The sequence below is a fragment of the Nicotiana sylvestris genome, chromosome 6 (assembly GCF_000393655.2).
Source record: "Nicotiana sylvestris chromosome 6, ASM39365v2, whole genome shotgun sequence".
Taxonomy (NCBI): domain Eukaryota; kingdom Viridiplantae; phylum Streptophyta; class Magnoliopsida; order Solanales; family Solanaceae; genus Nicotiana; species Nicotiana sylvestris.
The window spans coordinates 9,146,159-9,165,552 of record NC_091062.1 but is presented as its reverse complement, the minus strand read 5'-3'; the positions used below and the strand labels follow the sequence as shown (position 1 = coordinate 9,165,552).

At 39.6% G+C, this 19,394-nt stretch overlaps 1 protein-coding gene across 1 annotated transcript; it reads left to right on the top strand.

Moving 5' to 3' along the window:
- Window positions 1-1,995: 1,995 nt before the first annotated feature.
- LOC138870246 (uncharacterized) lies at window positions 1,996-11,339 on the top strand. The gene is made up of 7 exons (XM_070148038.1): window positions 1,996-2,136; window positions 2,262-2,326; window positions 2,530-3,474; window positions 3,564-3,915; window positions 9,855-10,003; window positions 10,786-10,837; window positions 10,992-11,339. The coding sequence occupies exons 1-7, from the start codon at window positions 1,996-1,998 to the stop codon at window positions 11,337-11,339; spliced, it is 2,052 nt and encodes a 683-aa protein (XP_070004139.1).
- Window positions 11,340-19,394: the final 8,055 nt, after the last annotated feature.

The following is a 19,394-nucleotide window of genomic DNA, read 5'->3' as shown; positions in this document are numbered from 1 at the left end:
AGGCGGCATCTTAAACATTGTTTTTTTTACTATTTCGGTTTTTAAATTATTTCTTCTGTAATTATTGTTTATATTCTACATTGTTAGGCTTACCTAGTCGTAGAGACTAGGCGCCGTCATGATGGTTCACAGAGGGCGAACCGGGGTCGTGATAATTAATGAGAAGTTTTTATAGTCAAATAAATATTATGATATATTTAATACCACAAAATTCAAAAAAATTATAGTCATATAAATATTATATTACACGTAAGGTTATAAGTTTTCAAAGCTTTTGTGATTTCGTAAGTATCGTGTCGAGTTAAATTTGATCATATAAATTGGAACAGAATGAGTACTATTTAAGTAAAAACTTTGGGCGCTACTTTCCTTAGTAAAATCAAACATAGAGCACAAAAGCGGGAAAGAGCGGATAAACAATTCAATTCAAAATATAGCTACTTATAAATTCAAGTCAAAGTAAAGAATGTAATCTAACAATTATTACAGATTACCCTTTAGTTATCAATCTCCATAAATTATATTTCCAAGTAATTAAATAATAATTAACCTTCTATTAACCAGATAATATAAAAAGAACTCAATATCTTTCTTCTTCATAGTATATAATACTCCATTAAACCCCTTCCCCAAATACATCTTTTAGCATAATACAAACATAGGTGGAGAGTGCTAAATAATTATTTTATTTTATTTTTCACTCGATATCTGATACACGCATTCGGATCTGACTAAATTTGAATTCTCACTCGAAATAATTCTTCAATCCTTTAACAGACATTTCAGAGATATGAATATACATGTTTCGATTTAAAATCATTTCCTATTTTTAGAATGCTGGAAAAATTGGATGATTATTATGGAGAATAAGGTTTAGCTTGAGGCGTGTCAAAAATACTGTACTTAAGGATATTTCGCTCACACCATGATGAATAAAATTAGGCGTATCCCTCAGGATTCAACAAGCTCTTCTAGTATAAACTAGGAACAGAAACAACAAAGATTGTATAAAAGAAAATCCAACACAAAAGAAAGAAGAAAATGTTCACTCTTGTTTCTCTGTTATTTTCCTTTAACATTGAAATAGAGTATATATAGGATAAGTTGATAGAAGTTATAATTCTCAACTTTTGTAGCTTATAAAAGCTATTTTGAATCCATTAAAATGTCTGACCCAATTCTCAAAAGCCAACGTTAGAAATTATGAATAATTAGCCATTAAGGCTATTCAAGAGTAATATCAAATTTCAGTTACAAAATCATTATTATGTTTGAAAATATATTCAAATTAATTAGCATAATGAAGACCAATTAACATAATATTAAAAGAATGAATCTAGACACTAATTTGTATATTTCTTTTTGAGTTATCAAAATTATTTTTCTAACATAGAAAACTTATCAACTACTATATATAGAACTGTTGATTATAGAAAATTATTTATATTCGTTAGTCGATAAAGTATATAAAATTTGTATAATTTTTGTTTATAAAATGTATACAAATTTAAAAAATATACAAAAAGAAAAAATTGGCTATTATTTTAAGAGGCGCTATACAATATCATATTTCCTTAATAAGTAGTATGTACTTCTTCCACCTTGCTTTTTATTACTAGTTCAGTACTCCTTCCGACCCATTTTAAAAGATTTTTTGGCTTTTTTTTTGTGCTCCATAGTATTTGATTATTTTCAATATCAAGAAGTAATTAACTTCTTCTTTTCAAAGTTATCTTTGGAGTAAAGAACCTAGGAGTAGTTTATTATATTTCCAATAAGCAAATTAAGGTTAATAAGGTCTTTCAGAGAGAATTCATCCAGTTCTTTCAGCAACTATTGGGGATAGCAGCGGATGAACTACCAGGGATTGATATCAATATAGCAAGAAATGGTCCTTGTCTAACACTGAATCAGCAATAGCAACTGTTACAAGTAGCAACAATAGAGGAGATCTGTCAAATTGTGAAGAATCTGCCTAATGACAAGGCACCAGGTATGGATGGATACCCTGCTGAGTTCTTTAAGGAATACTGGCCAATTATCGGAAAGGAGGTCATAGAAGCAGTACAACAATTCTTTCAAACTGGCAAACTATTGAAAGAAATTAACTGCACAACTGTTACATTGATTCCGAAGGTGAAAAATCCTAGCTACGTGAAGGAGTTTAGGCCTATTGCATGTTGCTCAACAATGTACAAGATTATTGCTAAGATACTAACAAATAAGAACTAGTTGTGGATCTATTGGTTGGACCTTCTCAGTCTGCCTTCATAGAAGGGAGAAATATTCTTGACAATGTCATAATGGCTCATGAATTGATTAAAGGGTACTCTCAAAAAGCAGTCTCTCCTATATGTATGATCAAAGTAGACATCAGAAAAGCATATGATTCGGTTGAATGGAGTTTTTTGAAAGCAGTACTACTTGAGTTTGGGATACCATACAAGATGGTAGCACTAATCATGGAATGTGTATCTACAGTCAGCTATAATCTACTACTGAATGGTAGACTAACTGATAAATTTGTAGCAAGAAAAGGGCTAAGGCAGGGGACCCTATGTCTCCATACTTGTTTGTATTAGCAAAGGAGTACCTAAACAGATCTCTGAAGACACTGACTCAGAACCTAAACTTTAACTTTCATTCTAAATGTGCTAAACTGCAAGTCATACACATCTGCTTTGCGGATGACTTACTGATGTGTTGTAGAGCCGATGAGGTATCAATAAAGTTAATGATGAGAGTTTTTGATCACTTCTCCAAGGTCTCAGGTTTACACGCAAACTTGGAAAAGAGCTCATTATATATAGCAGGTGTGCCTATGGAATTCAAAGACAGAATATTAGCAGAACTTCAGCTATCAGCAGGCAGCATCCCATTCAAATACTTGGGAGTCCCTTTGTCCTCAAGGAAAATTACTATCCACCGGTGCATGCCATTAGTTGAGAAGATTGTGGAGAGGATAAGAAGTTGGACATCAAAGTTCTTGTCCTATGCTGGAAGACTACAACTCATTAAGAGTGTCCTGTTTGAAATGCAGACCTACTGGGCTCAAATATTCCTTATTCCAAAGAAAATTATTAAACTTGTTAATGGTATATGCAAGAACTATTTGTGGACTGGTAGTCATGAAAATACTCACAGAGCTCCTATAACATGGGAAACATTGTGTAAGCCAAAAGCTGTTGGGGGTCTAAACATTATCAACTATGAGAGATGGAACAAAGTTGCTTTGACTAAACTCCTCTGGGCTATAATGGCAAAGAAAGACAAACTTTGGATTAGATGGATACACTGCCACTACATGAAGCAGAATGACATCAATACAATGGAGGTCCCAAAACAGGCTAGTTGGCTAGTAAGGAAACTGTTTACAGCAAGAGAATGGTGGGCTAATGACATACCAGCAATTGAATCCTTTGTTCAGAATGGGAGATTCAGCATTCAGAAGGCTTATCTTCATGCTACTCCAAGGTACCCCCAAAGTCCACTGGAAAGCACTAGTCATGTTGACTGGAATACTACCAAAGCAACAATTCATTTTATGTGGCAATACAAAGAAGGTTGGCCACAGTTGACAGACTAGCAAATTGGGGAATTCAGGTGACTCAGTCTTGTGTACTGTGTGGATGTGACATAGAAGAGACACATGATCACTTATATTTCGAGTGTCCATATTCACAGAGCTTATGGTCAGGAATGCTAGAATGGTTAAGCTACCAGAGAAAGGTTGAAAACTGGGAAGATGAGGTGCAGTGGTTAACTACCAATGTAAACAACAGAAATCCAAGGAAAACTTTGCTAGGAGTGGTGTTTGCAGCAGTAGTATATCACATCTGGATGAAGCGAAATGAAAGAAGATTTCAAAACCAGAGAAGAGAGATCAAAGATAGAGCAAAAGACATTGTCATGCAGGTGCACATAACAGGACAAAAGAAATGTAAATGGACACCAATATTGAGTACATTAAATAGTTATCCTAATTGTAATTCATAGCAACTAGGATAGGAAAAAGACCCATGAGCGTTATGGGATATTAGTAAGCAGCCTTGGTTGTATATGTTTTTTGTTTATTGATTTCAGTCATGAGACCTGATACTAGAGTCCATAGTACAGGTGATGTAAATTGAAAAATTGGTTAAAATAAATTTTCTTTCGACCAAAAAAAAAGGTTAATAAGGTCAATTTTATTATTAATTAATGGTAAAGGATGAATTCCTTAGTATATGTCAAAATAACAAAAAAATCACGTAAAGTTGGCAGGAGGGAGTATTGATTTGACACTCCTTTTAAGAATTTTATTAATCGTTGTTTTACTAAATTATCTCTATAAATAGTACTTAAAATCCTATCAATAAAACAATAATGAGGAAATGTGGGTACTTAAAAATAAGGTTAACATCGAAAGAAAATATTATATATCTTTTTTAATTTGCTAAAATGTACCAGTAGAAGGGAAATTATTTTTAATATACTGAAATAATAAAAGGGGATGAAGGATATACTCATAAATTGGACAATCAAGATACGATTTGCGGCTATAAATTCAACAAAAAAGATCTGTTTGGTTCTTAAAATTTTTTTTGGCACTTATTAGCATTTGTTTACCGGTTGTTGTTGTTGTTGTAACATTTGTTTACCGAGTAGAACAAATCTAAAGAGAATCTTAGAGCCCTTTGGACATAAGAATTTTTTAATTTTTTTGTAAAATTATTTTTGACCATAAATTATTAATTTTCAACTGAAGATAAATTTTGAAATTTTTCGAAAATTTGGAAAACTCCAAAAAGCTATTTTTCAAAATTTTCACTCGGATCACTCAAAAAAATTTAAAAAATAACTCAAAATTATATTAATGTCCAAACACAACTCTCGATTTTCAAATATCATTTTCACTTTTTTTGGAATTTAACAATGCATATGTCCAAACGCCCACTTAGAACGGAAACTTTGGATAGAAAAAATCAAAATGTGAATATAATGCGGAGAAGTTGAAACAGTACAGTTTAAAACAAAAGTTGGACGAAAATGCAAAAAGAAAAGCAAGATGTGACAATTCAAGATTATAGTCAAAGAAAGTCCGACGAATTTTGTGGCCTAAAGCCAAACTTTTTAAGAGGTCTTAACTTTTTAATTTTTTTTATTATTTATTTGAAGTCTATTTTTTTTTTAGTTTTTATTAGATACAAAGTTATTAATGATTTTCTTATAATCAGTAACTCCTAATAAGTATTTCTCAACTGAAAATATAACTAATCCATTTAACCTTTCTTGTGACATTATTGTTCTTAGGTAAGATTTTATCAATTTTAATTTTGAAAACTTCTTTCTGCTGAAGCAACAGTAACATGAGTTATTAACATTATTCCATAGAAATTTAGGTATTTGGAAAAGAATTAAAAAAAAATTATTTAATTAAATGTATCAATTAAACTGTAATCTTCTAATTCTACTATTTTCCTTAATAATTTTAATTTAGAAAATAAATTTAAACCATCAATATCGAATTGATTATTATGCTTTAAGGAACATTCAAGATTAAGGCAATATATTTTTAAATTTCCAAATCTAGTGATCTTAGTTTTTACTGCCAACTAAAAAGCCAATAATATTTTCATATGCTTTGAATTGTTCAAATCTATTTTGAAGTGAAAATATAGCACTATCTATTATGTATAAAAGTAATCAACTCTAAAGGACCCTTCGAAAGATTTTGAGATTTCTTTATCAACATTAACATCAAATTGTTACTTCATATATATCAATGTTTCTTACGAAATTTGGGTTCGATATTCATTTCAAGTGCAATTTCCTAAGTAGAAATCATAACAGTTACACATCCTTCTTCTCTATAAAAAAAGAAATTAAACTTTTTCACTTCATAGAACCTTTTTTTTAAACTTATACATAGTGTATTAGATGTAACATAAAATGAGGCCTCTACAAATATGGAGCCTAAAGTGGTTGCTTTACTTGCTTTATGAAAGGGCCGTCCCTCGTCAAAGATATTATATTCTGATTCCTTTGTGCTTTTGACAAATTTTGTCAAATTTGTCAAAACCTAATCCAATGGGAGATCAAATAGGAATCTAGTGTTTGTTTTTAAATTTTGAAAAACAATTTTCAAAATTATTTTTCAACTTTTGGAGGGAAAAAAAGGAAAGGCAAAAACTTTAAAAAACCTGTGGATTAAAGTATAGTATTTTCATAACTTTCTTGGTTGTAACTCTACACTATCTCTCTAGCCTCCTCATACTTTATGTAGTTTTAACTCTCTAAAAATGTTGTTGTACGCTAATCAAATCCTCAATAAACTGCATTACTTTTGGAGGATTCGTCACACACTGATAATATTTTTCAAGAGTCCAAGTGTGCTGACCCAAAGGGGTCATCACCTATTGCTAATTGAATCCCGTGTCTCCGAGGACTTAAACATCTCATTTAGGGTTGCCCCGATTTGCGTGCGCAGTCCGGGCGCGTAGCCGGAAAGTTTAAATATGAAATTCTATGAAAAATGCTAAGTTTTGATATTAAAATGAATAAATTTGACATCAGTCAATATTTTGGGTAAACGGACCCGGACCCGTGATTTGACGGTCTCGGAGAGTCCGTAGGAAAATATAGGACTTGAGCGTATGCCCAGAATCGGATTCCGAGGTCCCAATCCCGAGAAATGAATTTTTGAGTGAAATTATTTTCTTGAAATAATTAAGGAAATTGAAAATGAAATTTGATTAGAAGACTATGGTATCGGGCCCGTATTTTGGTTCCGGCGCCCGGTACAAGTCTTATATATGTTTTGAATCACTCCTGTAAAATTTGGTTAAAAACGAACGTCGTTTGACGTGATCCGAACCCTAATTGGGAAATTGATGTTTAAAAGGAAATCTGATAAAAATTCATTGATCTTGAGGCTTAATTCGATGTTCATGATGTTATATTAATGATTTGATCACACGAATATGTTCGTAGAGTATTTTTGAGGTAGTGTGCACACTTGGGTTAGAGCTTCGAGGGCTCGAGTGAGTTCCGAGTAGGTTCCGGGATACCGTAGGCTTAAAAGACCAGATGTTGCAGGTTCAGGAAAATGTTGCAGGCCTCTGAACCCTTTAGCACGGCCCCGAGGAATCGCGTGTGGCCACGGAGGGGCCAGCGCGGCCGCGGTCGCCTTGGCGCGATCTGCGGTGGGTGCTGTGCGACCGCGGTCAGCTTTGCGCGGTCCGCGTGGGGCAAAGATCCGCAGGTCTTCAGGAGGGGCCAGTGCGGCCGCGGTCGGCTTAGCGCGGTGGGGGCTTCAGAGGGGTATAAATTCACGTGAATTTCAGTTATTTTTTTACACTTTTCAAAACCCCAAAACATAAGAGGCGATTTTCTAAACAACTTTTCTTCTCCAAAACGATTGGTAAGTGATTTCTAACTCATTTTCTTCACTCCTTAACATCTTTTAACATGATTTCAACTTAAAATCAAAGATTTTCATGGGGGGAAATTGGTGTATTGGGTAGAACCTAGTTTTTTTTTTCTAAAATTGGGGATTTGGACCTCAATTTGGGGTTCGATTTAAAAATAAATTATACATTTGGATTCATGGGGGAATGGGTAAACGGGTTTTGGTCCGAACCTCGGGTTTCGACCACGTGGGCCCGGGGGTGATTTTGACCTTTTGAGTAAAACTTTGGGAAAACTCATTTTCATGCATTGGGGTTGATTCATTTAGCACTTATTGATGTAATTAAGTAATTTGTGACTAGATTCGAGCGGATTGGTGGTGGAATCAAGGGGTAAAGCTATAATTGAGGCTTGAGTGGTGTTCAAAGCTTTGAGGTAAGTGTTTGGTCTAACCTTAGCTTGAGGGATTAAGAGTTGAGTCTTATTTACTACGTGCTAATTGTCGAGTACGACGTATGGGCGTGATGACGAGTATCTATACGTTGGAGTCTAGCATGACCGTGAGTCTTTATATTGCGGATATTCTGATTTTGTTGTATCTTCCATGCCTTAATGATGATTTTCTATATATTGTAACAAACATGTGAAAGAAATTATGATCCCTGAACTTCGAGGAGCATTGGCTCGAGTTATAATGCGAATTGTGAAAGTATACGAGATGATTGAACCCCTATGGAGCGTTGGCTCAGGTGGTAAAGTGAGATAAGAAGTGAAAGTGAAAGAAAGAGAAAGAATTTTTAAATTGCTCCCTTGTCGGGATGTTGGTTGCTTTGTTGATTATCTCCCTTGCCGGGATGTTTGTTGCTTTGTTGATTATCTCCCTTGCCGGGATGCTGAGAATATTGATATTGTTCCCTTGTCGGGATTTAACTGTTTAATTGTGTTCCCTTGCCAATATTTAAGTTGTTTAATTGTATTCCCTTGCCGAGATTTCTACCATTATTTGTTTACTCCCTTGCCCCTTTGTTTGTGATTGTTGTTTGGCTGAGGAAGAGTGTTAAAGCACGAAGAGTGATGTCGTGCATTGTTTGCTATTGTGAGGAAAGAATGTAAAGCACGAAGGGTGATGCCGTGCCGCACGATGTACCATTTCGTGCCGATTTTATAGATTATATGGTGAGGAAAGAGAGTAAAAGCACGAAAGGTGATGCCATGCATATTTTTATTATATGATTGCTTTGGTAAGAAAAGAGAGTAAAAGCACGAAGGGTGCTGCCGTGCATATTTTTATTATATAATTGTTTTGGTGAGGACGAGAGTAAAAGCACGAAGGGTGATGTCGTGCATTTGTTGATTTCTGATTCTTTGTTGATAACCGAGTTATGTTGTTTCTTTCATTACTTGTTGTTATTTGATTTACTTCGAGGTTATAGATTCTCTTACCCTATTTGCCTTGTGATTGTTGTTTGGGTGAGGAAGAACGTAAAGCACGAAGGGTGATGCCATGTATTGTTTTGGTAAGGATGAGAGTAAAAGCACGGAGGGTGATGCCGTGCAAATTGTTGACTTTTGATTCTTGTTGATATTCTGGCTTTGCTGCTTCTTTCTGTTATTGAGAATTTCTATTTGAAACTGTTATCTCCCCACAGCATGATTCCCTCTCCCACATTGACTGGTTATTTCTGTATCTCTTTTCTGTTGTATATATATGTATATGAACTGCACAGGTTTGTTTGTAGTCTGGTCCTAGCTTCGTCACTACTTCGCTGAGGTTAGGCTGGACATTTACCAGCACATGGGGTCAGTTGTGCTGATACTACACTCTGTGCTCTTTGCACAGATCCAGGTCTTGGACAACAGCAGTAGCGCGGGAGCCAGCCTTCAGTCCAGTGAGACACCGAGGTAGCTTTGCAGGCGTCCGCAGGCCCAGCGTCTCCTCTATCTTTTATTTCAGTCTGTTATCTCATGTTTTCGAAACAAACAGTTTATATTTTTCTTTCAAACGATTGTATTTAGTACTCTTAGAAGTTCGTGAGTAATGTGACACCAGTTCTTGGGTAGAGGCATATATTGATTTCTGCATTATTGTTCAGTTTCTTAAATTTATGTCTTCCGCATATTTATTTAATTCCGTTGTTCTTCATGCTATAACTGATAATGGTTAAAAGAAGTAAATTGGTTAATGAAAAAGGTCGTTAAGGGTTGGTTTGCCTAGCTCCTATCAGTAGGCACCATCACGACTCCCGAGTGAGGGAAATCCGGGTCGTGACAAGTTGGTATCAGAGCTTTAGGTTACATAGGTCTCACAACTCACGAACAAGCTTAGTAGAATCTGAGGGATCGGTACGGAGACGTCTGTATTTATCCCAGAGGCTACAGAGTTAGGAAAATCTCACATATGTTTTTTCTTGTCGTGTGGATTCGTTCCTCAAATGCTAATTGAACTTTTACTCTGTTCTTCGCAGATGGCGAGAACACGCACTTCCTCATCTACCGCTCAGCAGCCTGAGCCCCCTACAACAGCTTCCACTAGGGGCAGAGGGCGAGGCTGTGCTAGAGGCCGAGGTAGGGCAGAGCTCAGCCCGGAGCAGCAGCACCAGTGGTGGAGCCTCAGGTTGATTTTGAGGAGGAGGTTCCGACCCCATTAGTTCCAGTGGCCCCAGCTCAGGTCCCAGAGGGGTTCATTGCCACCCCAGTTCTTCAGGGTGCTATGGTCCGATTGGTGGGCCTCATGGAGAGTGTCGCCCGAGCGGGTTTGCTTCCAGTAGCACCAGCCACTTCTCAGGCTAGAGGAGGGGCTCAGACTCCTGCTACGCGCACTCCAGAGCAGGTAGCTCCCTAGGTTCAGGTTCCAGCAGTTCAACCAGCTGTGGCAGTTCAGCCGGGTGTAGTGTCTCAGACCGGCAATGGAGGGGCTATGTCCGCCGATGCTTTGTGGAGGCTGGATAGGTTCACCAAGCTCTTCACTTCTACATTCAGCGGTGCATCTACTGAGGATCCCCAGGATTTTCTGGATAGTTGTCATGATGTTCTTCGGAACATAGGGATCGTTGAGACCAATGAAGTTGATTTTGCTACCTTTCGACTGTCTGGATCCGCCAAGACTTGGTGGAGGGATTATTGCTTAGCTAGACCAGCCAGTTCGCCATCTTTGACTTGAGAGTAGTTCACAGCGTTGTTTTTGGAGAAGTTTCCCCTCGTGACTCAGAGAGAGGCCTTTCGAAGGCAGTTTGAGCGCCTCCAACAGGGTTCCATGACGGTCACCTAGTATGAGACCAGGTTCATTGATCTAGCTCGCCATGTTCTTGTCATACTTCCTACCGAGAGAGAGAGAGTGAGGAGGTTTATTGATGGTCTTATTCAGCCGATTCGTCTTCATATGGCCAATGAGTCCAGGAGTGAGATTACATTTCAGGAGGCGGCCAATGTGGCCCACCGAGTTGAGATGGTTCTGTCATAGGGAGGTGGTTATGGGTCGGATAAGAGGCCCCGTTATTCGGGCAGATTCAGTGGTACCTCGTTTGGAGGTAGATATTCGTATGGTAGAGGCCATCCTCCTAGGCCCTTTCAGTCAGCTCTCCAGGTCTCACATGGTACTTCAGGTGGTCGTGGTTCTCAGACACATTATTTTGATCAACGGCCTTACAGTGCGCCACCAGCTCCCACCAGTGCACCGCCGCTTAAGAGTTTCCGAGGTGGTCATTCAGGTCGACAGGGCCAACGATTTCAACAGCCGAGGGCTTGTTACACTTGTGGTGATCTGGGTCACATTGCCAGGTTTTGACCTCGAGCACCGGGTAGCTCTCAGCATCAAGGTTCTCGTGCGATGGTACAGGAACCAGGTGTTCCACAGCTCGCCCAGCCAGTTAGAGGTGGTGGTAGAAGTGCTAGAGATGGAGGTAGAGGTCCTAGAGGTGGAGCTTAGGCCGCCAGAGGTGGAGGCCAGCTAGCAGCAGGTCGTTCCAGAGAGGTAGTTTAGGGTGGTGGGGCCTAGCCCCGATGCTACGCCCTTCCAGCTAGGCCCGAGGCTGAGGCTTCAAATGCAGTTATTACAGGTACTAATCTGGTTTGTGATAGGGATTTTTCAGTGTTATTTGATCTGGGGTCTATGTATTCGTATGTGTCATCTTATTTTGCACTGTACATGGTCATGCCTAGCGATTCATTGAGTATTCCTGTTTATGTGTCTACACTAGTGGGTGATTCTATCGTGGTCGATCGAGTTCATCGTTCTTGTATTATGGTGATTGGAGGTCTTGAGACTCGTATTGATTTGTTGATTTTAGATATGGTCGATTTCGATGTTATATTGGAGATGGACTGGTTATCCCCGTACCACACTATCTTGGATTTCCATTCCAAGACTGTGACCCTAGAATTACCGGATTTGCCCCGTTTAGAGTGGAGAGGGACTCCTGGTCATTCTACCCGCAGTGTCATTTCGTACGTGAAGGCTCGACGTATGGTCGAGAAGGGGTGTTTGGCTTATGTTCGTGATTCCAGTGCTGAGGTCCCCTCTATTGATTCTGTGCCCGTGGTTCACGAGTTCCCTGAAGTCTTCCCTTCAAACCTGTCGGGTATGCCACCCGACCGGGATATTGATTTTTGCATTGATTTGGCTCCGGGCACCCAGCCCATTTCTATTCCGCCATACCGTATGGCCCTGCCTGAGTTGAAAGAATTGAAGGAGCAGTTACAAGACTTGCTTGAGAAGGGTTTCATTAGACCCAGCGTTTCGCCTTGGGGTGCGCCGGTGTTGTTTGTTAAGAAAAAGGATGGTTCGATGAGGATGTGCATTGATTACCAGCAGTTGAACAAAGTCACAATCAAGAATAAGTATCCACTGCCGAGGATTGATGATTTGTTCGATCGGCTTCAGGGTGCCAAGGTATTTTCAAAGATTGACTTGAGATCTGGATACCATCAGTTGAAGATTAGGGCATCCGATGTCCCTAAGACGGCATTCCGTACTCGGTACGGGCGTTATGAGTTCTTGGTTATGTCATTCGGGTTGACAAATGCCCCAGCAACTTTTATGGATTTGATGAACCGAGTATTTAGGCCTTATTTGGATTCATTCGTGATCGTCTTCATTGATAATATTTTGATATATTCCCGCAACCGGGAGGAGCACGAGCAGCAGCGCAGAGTGGTTCTTCAGACTCTGAAGGATAGTCAATTATATGCTAAGTTTTTGAAGTGTGAGTATGGTTGAGTTCGATTGCATTTTTGGGTCATATTATTTCCGCAGAGGGTATTCAGGTTGATCCGAAGAAGATTGAGGCAGTCAAGAACTAGCCTAGACCAGCCTCAGCTACAGAGATTCAGAGTTTCTTGGGATTGGCAAGCTACTATCTTCGATTCGTGGATGGGTTTTCATCTATTGCAGCCCCGATGACCAGGTTGACTTAGAAGGGTGCCCAGTTCAGATAGTCAAACGAGTGTAAGGCGAGCTTTCAGAGGCTTAAGACAGCTTTGACTACGACACTGGTGTTAGTTCTGCCCACAGGTTCAGGGCCTTACACCGTTTATTGTGATGCATCTCACATTGGGCTTGGTGCAATGTTGATGCAGGAGAGCAAAGTCATTGCCTATGCTTCGAGGCAGTTGAAGATTCATGAGAAGAACTATCCAGTGCATGATTTAGAGTTGGTAGCCATTGTTCACGAATTGAAGATTTGGAGGCACTATCTGTATGGCGTGGCATGTGAGGTGTTCACTGATCACAAGAGTCTTCAGTATTTGTTCAAGAAAAAGGAGTTGAATTTGAGGCAGAGGAGGTGGTTGGAGTTGTTGAAGGATTATGATATCACTATCTTATATCACCCGGGAAAGGCCAACGTGGTGACCGATGCTTTGAGTAGAAAGTCAGCCAGTATGGGCAGTCTTGCTTATATTCCAGTCGGTGAGAGTCCGGTTGCTTTGGATGTTCAGGCTTTGGCCAATCGATTTATGAGTTGGATATTTCTGAGCCTAGTCGAGTATTAGCTTGCACGATCTCTCATTCTTCGTTATTGGAGCGTATCCGTGATCGGCAGTTTGATGATCCCCATTTGTGTGTCCTTAGAGACACGGTGCAACATGGAGATGCCAAGCAGGTTACCTTAGGTGATGATGGAGTTCTGAGATTGCAGGGTCGAGTTTGTGTGCCTAATGTGGATGGGCTTCGAGAGTTGATTTTAGAGGAGGCCCATAGTTCCCGGTACTCTATCCATCCGGGCGCCGCGAAGATGTATCGGGATTTGCGACAACATTATTTGTGGCGTAGAATGAAGAAAGATATTGTGGCATATGTGGCACAATGTTTGAATTGTCAGCAGGTTAAGTACGAGCATCAGAGGCCTGGTGGTTTATTTCAGAGGATTGAGCTTCCCGAGTGGAAATGGGAGCGGATCACTATGGATTTCGTTGTTGGGCTTCCGCTGATTCGGAGGAAGTTTGATGCAATTTGGGTCATTGTTGATAGTCTAACCAAGTCAGCGCATTTCATTCCTGTGGCAGTCTCCTATTCGTCTGAGAGGTTAGCTGAGATCTATATCCGGGAGACTGTTTACCTTCATGATGTGCCGGTATCTATCATTTCGGACCGAGGTACGCAGTTCACCTCATGTTTCTGGAGAGTAGTTCAGCGAGAGTTAGGCACCCAGGTTGAGTTGAGTACAGCATTTCATCCTCAGACGGATGGACAGTCCGAGCGGACTATTCAGATATTGGAGGATATGCTCCGGGCTTGTGTTATTGACTTCGGAGGTTCGTGGGATCAGTTTTGCCTTTGGCAGAGTTTGCCTACAACAACAGCTACCAGTCGAGTATCCAGATGGCTCCTTACGAGGCCTTGTATGGTAGGCTGTGTCGATCTCCGGTTGGATGGTTTGAGCCGAGAGAGGCTCGGTTGTTGGGTACGGATCTGGTTCAGGAGGCCTTGGGCAAGGTCAAGATCATTCAGGATAGGCTTCGTACAGCTCAGTCCAGGCAAAAGAGCTATGCAGATCGCAAGTTTCGAGACGTGGCTTTTATGGTTGGTGAGCGGGTATTGCTCCGAGTGTCACCTATGAAAGGCGTGATGAGATTTGGGAAGAAGGGTAAGCTTAGCCCTAGGTTTAGTGGTCCATTTGAGATTCTTGACCGAGTGGGAGAGGTGGCTTATAGACTCGCATTGCCGCCTAGCTTATCAGTTGTGCATCCAGTTTTTCATGTGTCCATGCTCCGGAAATATAACGACGATCCATCCCACGTGTTAGATTCCAGTACTGTCCAGTTGGATAAGGACTTGTCCTATAAGGAGGAGCCGATAGCTATTCTAGACCGGCAGGTTCGTCAGTTGAGATCCAAAAATTTCCCCTCTGTTCGTGTTCAGTGGAAAGGTCAGCCCCCTGAGGCTTTGACCTGGGAGTCCGAGTCCGACATGCGGAGCCGTTATCCTCATCTATTTCCCGACTCAGGTACTTCCTTCTTTTGTCCGTTCGAAGACGAACGATTGTTTTAGAGGTGGAGAATGTGACGACCCAAAGGGGTCATCACCTGTTGCTAATTGAATCCCGTATCTCCTAGGCCTTGAAAACCTCATTTAGGGTTGCCCCGATTTGCGTGCATAGTCCGGGCGCATAGCCGAAAAGCTTAAATATGAAATTCTGTGAAAAATGCTAAGTTTTGATATTAAAATGAATAAATTTAACTTCGGTCAATATTTTGGGTGAATTGACCCGGACCCGTGATTTGACGGTCTTGGAGAGTCCGTAGGAAAATATGGGACTTGAGCGTATACCGGAATCGAATTCCGAGGTCCCAATCCCGAGAAATGAATTTTTGAGTGAAATTGTTTTCTTGAAATAATTAAGGAAATTGGAAATGAAATTTGATTAGAAGACTATGGTATCGGGCCCGTATTTTGGTTCCGGTGCCCAGTACAAGTCTTATATATGTTGAATCACTCATGTAAAGTTTGGTTAAAAACGTACGTCGTTTGACGTGATCCGGACCCTAATTGGGAAATTGATGTTTAAAAGGAAATCTGATAAATAATTCATTGATCTTGAGGCTTAATTCGATGTTCATGATGTTATATTGATGATTTGATTACACGAATATGTTCGTAGAGTTTTTTTTAGTTAGTGTGCATACTTGGGTTAGAGCTTCGAGGGCTAGGGTGAGTTCCGAGTAGGTTTCGGGATGCCGTAGGCTTACAAGACCGGATGTTGCAGGTTCAGGAAAATATTGCAGGCCTCTGAACCCTTTAGCGCGGCCCCCGAGGAATCGCGTGCGGCTGCGGAGGGGCCAGCGCGGCCGCGGTCGCCTTTGCGCGTTCCGCGCGGGGCAAAGATCTGCAGGTCTTCAGGAGGGGTTTTGGTCCGAACCTCGGGTTTCGACCACGTGGGCCCGGGGGTGATTTTGACTTTTTGAGTAAAACTTTGGGAAAACTCATTTTCATGCATTGGGGTTGATTCATTTAGCACTTATTGATGTAATTAAGTAACTTGTGACTAGATTCGAGCGGATTGGTGGTGGAATCAAGGGGTAAAGCTATAATTGAGGCTTGAGTGGTGTTCAAAGTTTCGAGGTAAGTGTTTGGTCTAACCTTAGTTTGAGGGATTAGGAGTTAAGTCTTATTTGCTACGTGCTAATTGTTGAGTACGACGTATGGGCGTGGTGACGAGTATCTATACGTTGGAGTCTAGCATGACCGTGAGTCTTTATATTGCGGATATTCTGATTTTGTTGTATCTTCCATGCTTTAATGATGATTTTCTATATATTGTAACAAACATGTGAAAGAAATTATGATCCCTGAACTTCGAGGAGCATTGGCTCGAGTTATAATGCGAATTGTGAAAGTATACGAGATGATTGAACCCCTATGGAGCGTTGGCTCAGGTGGTAAAGTGAGATAAGAAGTGAAAGTGAAAGAAAGAGAAAGAATTTTTAAATTGCTCCCTTGTCGGGATGTTGGTTGCTTTGTTGATTATCTCCCTTGCCGGGATGTTTGTTGCTTTGTTGATTATCTCCCTTGCCGGGATGCTGAGAATATTGATATTGTTCCCTTGTCGGGATTTAACTGTTTAATTGTGTTCCCTTGCCAATATTTAAGCTGTTTAATTGTATTCCCTTGCCGGGATTTCTACCCTTATTTGTATTCTCCCTTGCCCCTTTGTTTGTGATTGTTGTTTGGGTGAGGAAGAGTGTTAAAGCACGAAGGTTGATGCCGTGCATTATTTTCTATTGTGAGGAAAGAGTGTAAATCACGAAGGGTGATGCCGCGCCGCACGATGTAATATTCCGTGCCGATTTTATTGATTATATGGTGAGGAAAGAGAGTAAAAGCACGAAAGGTGATGTCGTGCATATTTTATTAGATGATTGCTTTGGTAAGGAAAGAAAGTAAAAGCACGAAGGGTGATGCCGTGCATATTTTTATTATATGATTGTTTTGGTGAGGACGAAAGTAAAAGCACGAAGGGTGATGCCGTGCATTTGTTGATTTCTGATTCTTTGTTGATATCCGAGTTATGTTGTTTCTTTCATTACTTGTTGTTATTTGATTTACTTCGAGGTTATAGATCCCCTTACCCTATTTGCCTTGTGATTGTTGTTTGGGTGAGGAAGAGCGTAAAGCACGAAGGGTGATTCGTGTATTGTTTTGGTGAGGATGTGAGTAAAAGCACGAAGGGTGATGCCGTGCAAATTGTTAACTTTTGATTCTTGTTGATATTCTGGCTTTGCTGCTTCTTTCTGTTATTGAGGATTTCTATTTGAAACTGTTATCTCCCCACAGCATGATTCCCCCTCCCACATTGACTGGTTATTTGTGTATCTCTTTTCCGCTATATATATATATATATATATATATATATATATATATATGAACTGCACAGGTTTGTTTGTAGTCTGGTCCTAGCCTCGTCACTACTTCGTCGAGGTTAGGCTCGATACTTACCAGCACATGTGGTCGGTTGTGCTGATACTACACTCTGTGCTCTTTGCACAGATCCAGGTCTTGGACAGCAGCAATAGCGCAGGAGCCAGCCTTCAGTCCAGTGAGACACCGAGGTAGCCTTGCAGGCGTCCGCAAGCCCGGCGTCTCCTCTATCTTTTTTTTCAGTCTATTATCTCATGTTTCCGAGATAAACAATTTATATTTTTCTTTCAAACGGTTGTATTTAGTACTCTTAGAAGTTCGTGAGTAATGTGACACCAGTTCTTGGGTAGAGGCATATGTTGATTTCCGCATTATTGTTCAGTTTCTTAAATTTACGTCTTCCGCATATTTATTTAATTCCGTTGTTCTTCATGTTATAACTGATAATGGTTAAAAGAAGTAAATTGGTTAATGAAAAAGGTCGTTAAGGTTTGGCTTGCCTAGCTCTCATCAGTAGGCGTCATCACGATTTCCGAGGGCGGGAAATCCGGGTCGTGATACCAAGCAACATAAGTCATAACCGACATACGTCCACGTCCAGAAAAACTTTGTTGGTTTCTTTAGGGAAGTATACAACAAATATGATACACATAACTGAAGTAAATGAATCCTGAGGCTGATAAACTAGTACTTGAACAGCACATTGCTTTTATATATGACCATGGAAAATATAAAATCATCACTAAAATTTATACCCAAAATTTGTTCCATGGAAATATTATAAACCAAACAAAAGAGGTTGTTTGAAACTACATTTATATACAAAATAACTCGTATACCATGACTCAGAAAATTATAGATATATCCATATGAAAAGCATGTTGGAGGGATTGAGATTAAGGGTGTATTGTGGGCCGGGCCCAGCCCGAGACCGGCCCGGGACCGCGTGTCAAACGGGCCGGTCTCTAGTGGTGCAAAAGCCCATAGCGGGCCAGTCCTTACCAAAAAGTCCGCGAACCCGGGACCGTTTAGCCCGGGATCGGCAGGAGGGCCTGGGTCGGTTCAACCGGGCCAAACGGGCCCAATGGCTAATTTTTTTTTAAAAAAAAAAATTTAAAAAGGGACAACGGTCAGATATTTAAATGTAACCGTTGGACTGCATTTTTAGCCGTTTGGCACTTTCAAAAATAGTCATTTGGCCCCCAAACTTTTTATAATTACACTTTTCCTTATTCTCAACTATAAATACCCCCTCATTCTTTTATTTTTACTCACAAATTCAAATTGAAGTTTTCAAGTCTTCAAGTCTTCACTCATCTCTCATTTCTCAAACTCCAATTCTTACTTCAAGTTAAATCATGTCCGGTGATTCTAGATTGCACCCATTTGTTTTGGAACACTTTAATGTGGTAGAAGAAAATGAAGAAGTTTACATAATAAAGTGCAAGAACTGTGGTCGAGTCTACAATCATCGTCGAAAGGAGGGCACAAACTCTTTAAGGAGACATATAAAGAGTTGTCTTGCGCGTTCTCCAGACATTCGTATTTAAGATTTTAAGTTGATTTGAGATAATTTGTGTTATTTTAAAATTATTAGACGTATTATGCTTAATATTCTAGTTTGTTAGATTAATTTGAAGTATTATGTTGAAGGCAGAAGGTATTGAACTTTAATTTGAAGTATTAAATGTAAACTTTAATTTGCAGGTTTGATACCGAGTATTAAATGTAAACTTTAATTTGAACTATATCTATAGCTTATATATATATATATATATATATATATATATATATATAAGATATAGATATAGTATATATAATATATATAAGCTATATATTATATAAGGCAATATATAATTATATATACATACTATATATACTATATATATTTATATAGCTATATATAAGCAATTTATATTAGTATATACATATATAGTTTACAAGAAATTGTCTTAGATAAAAAAGATTAAAAAAAATAGCCCGGAACGAAAAGGCTTGTTTAGGCCCGTGAGCCCGGCCCATTTAGCCCGGGACCATGTGGGCTTAGGACCGCAGTGGGCCGGTTCCACTCATTTGGCCCGTTAGGCCCGGAACCGTTTGGCTCGGGACCGTCAAAGCCCGGCCCGCCAAAGCCCAGGCCCGTTTGGGGCCC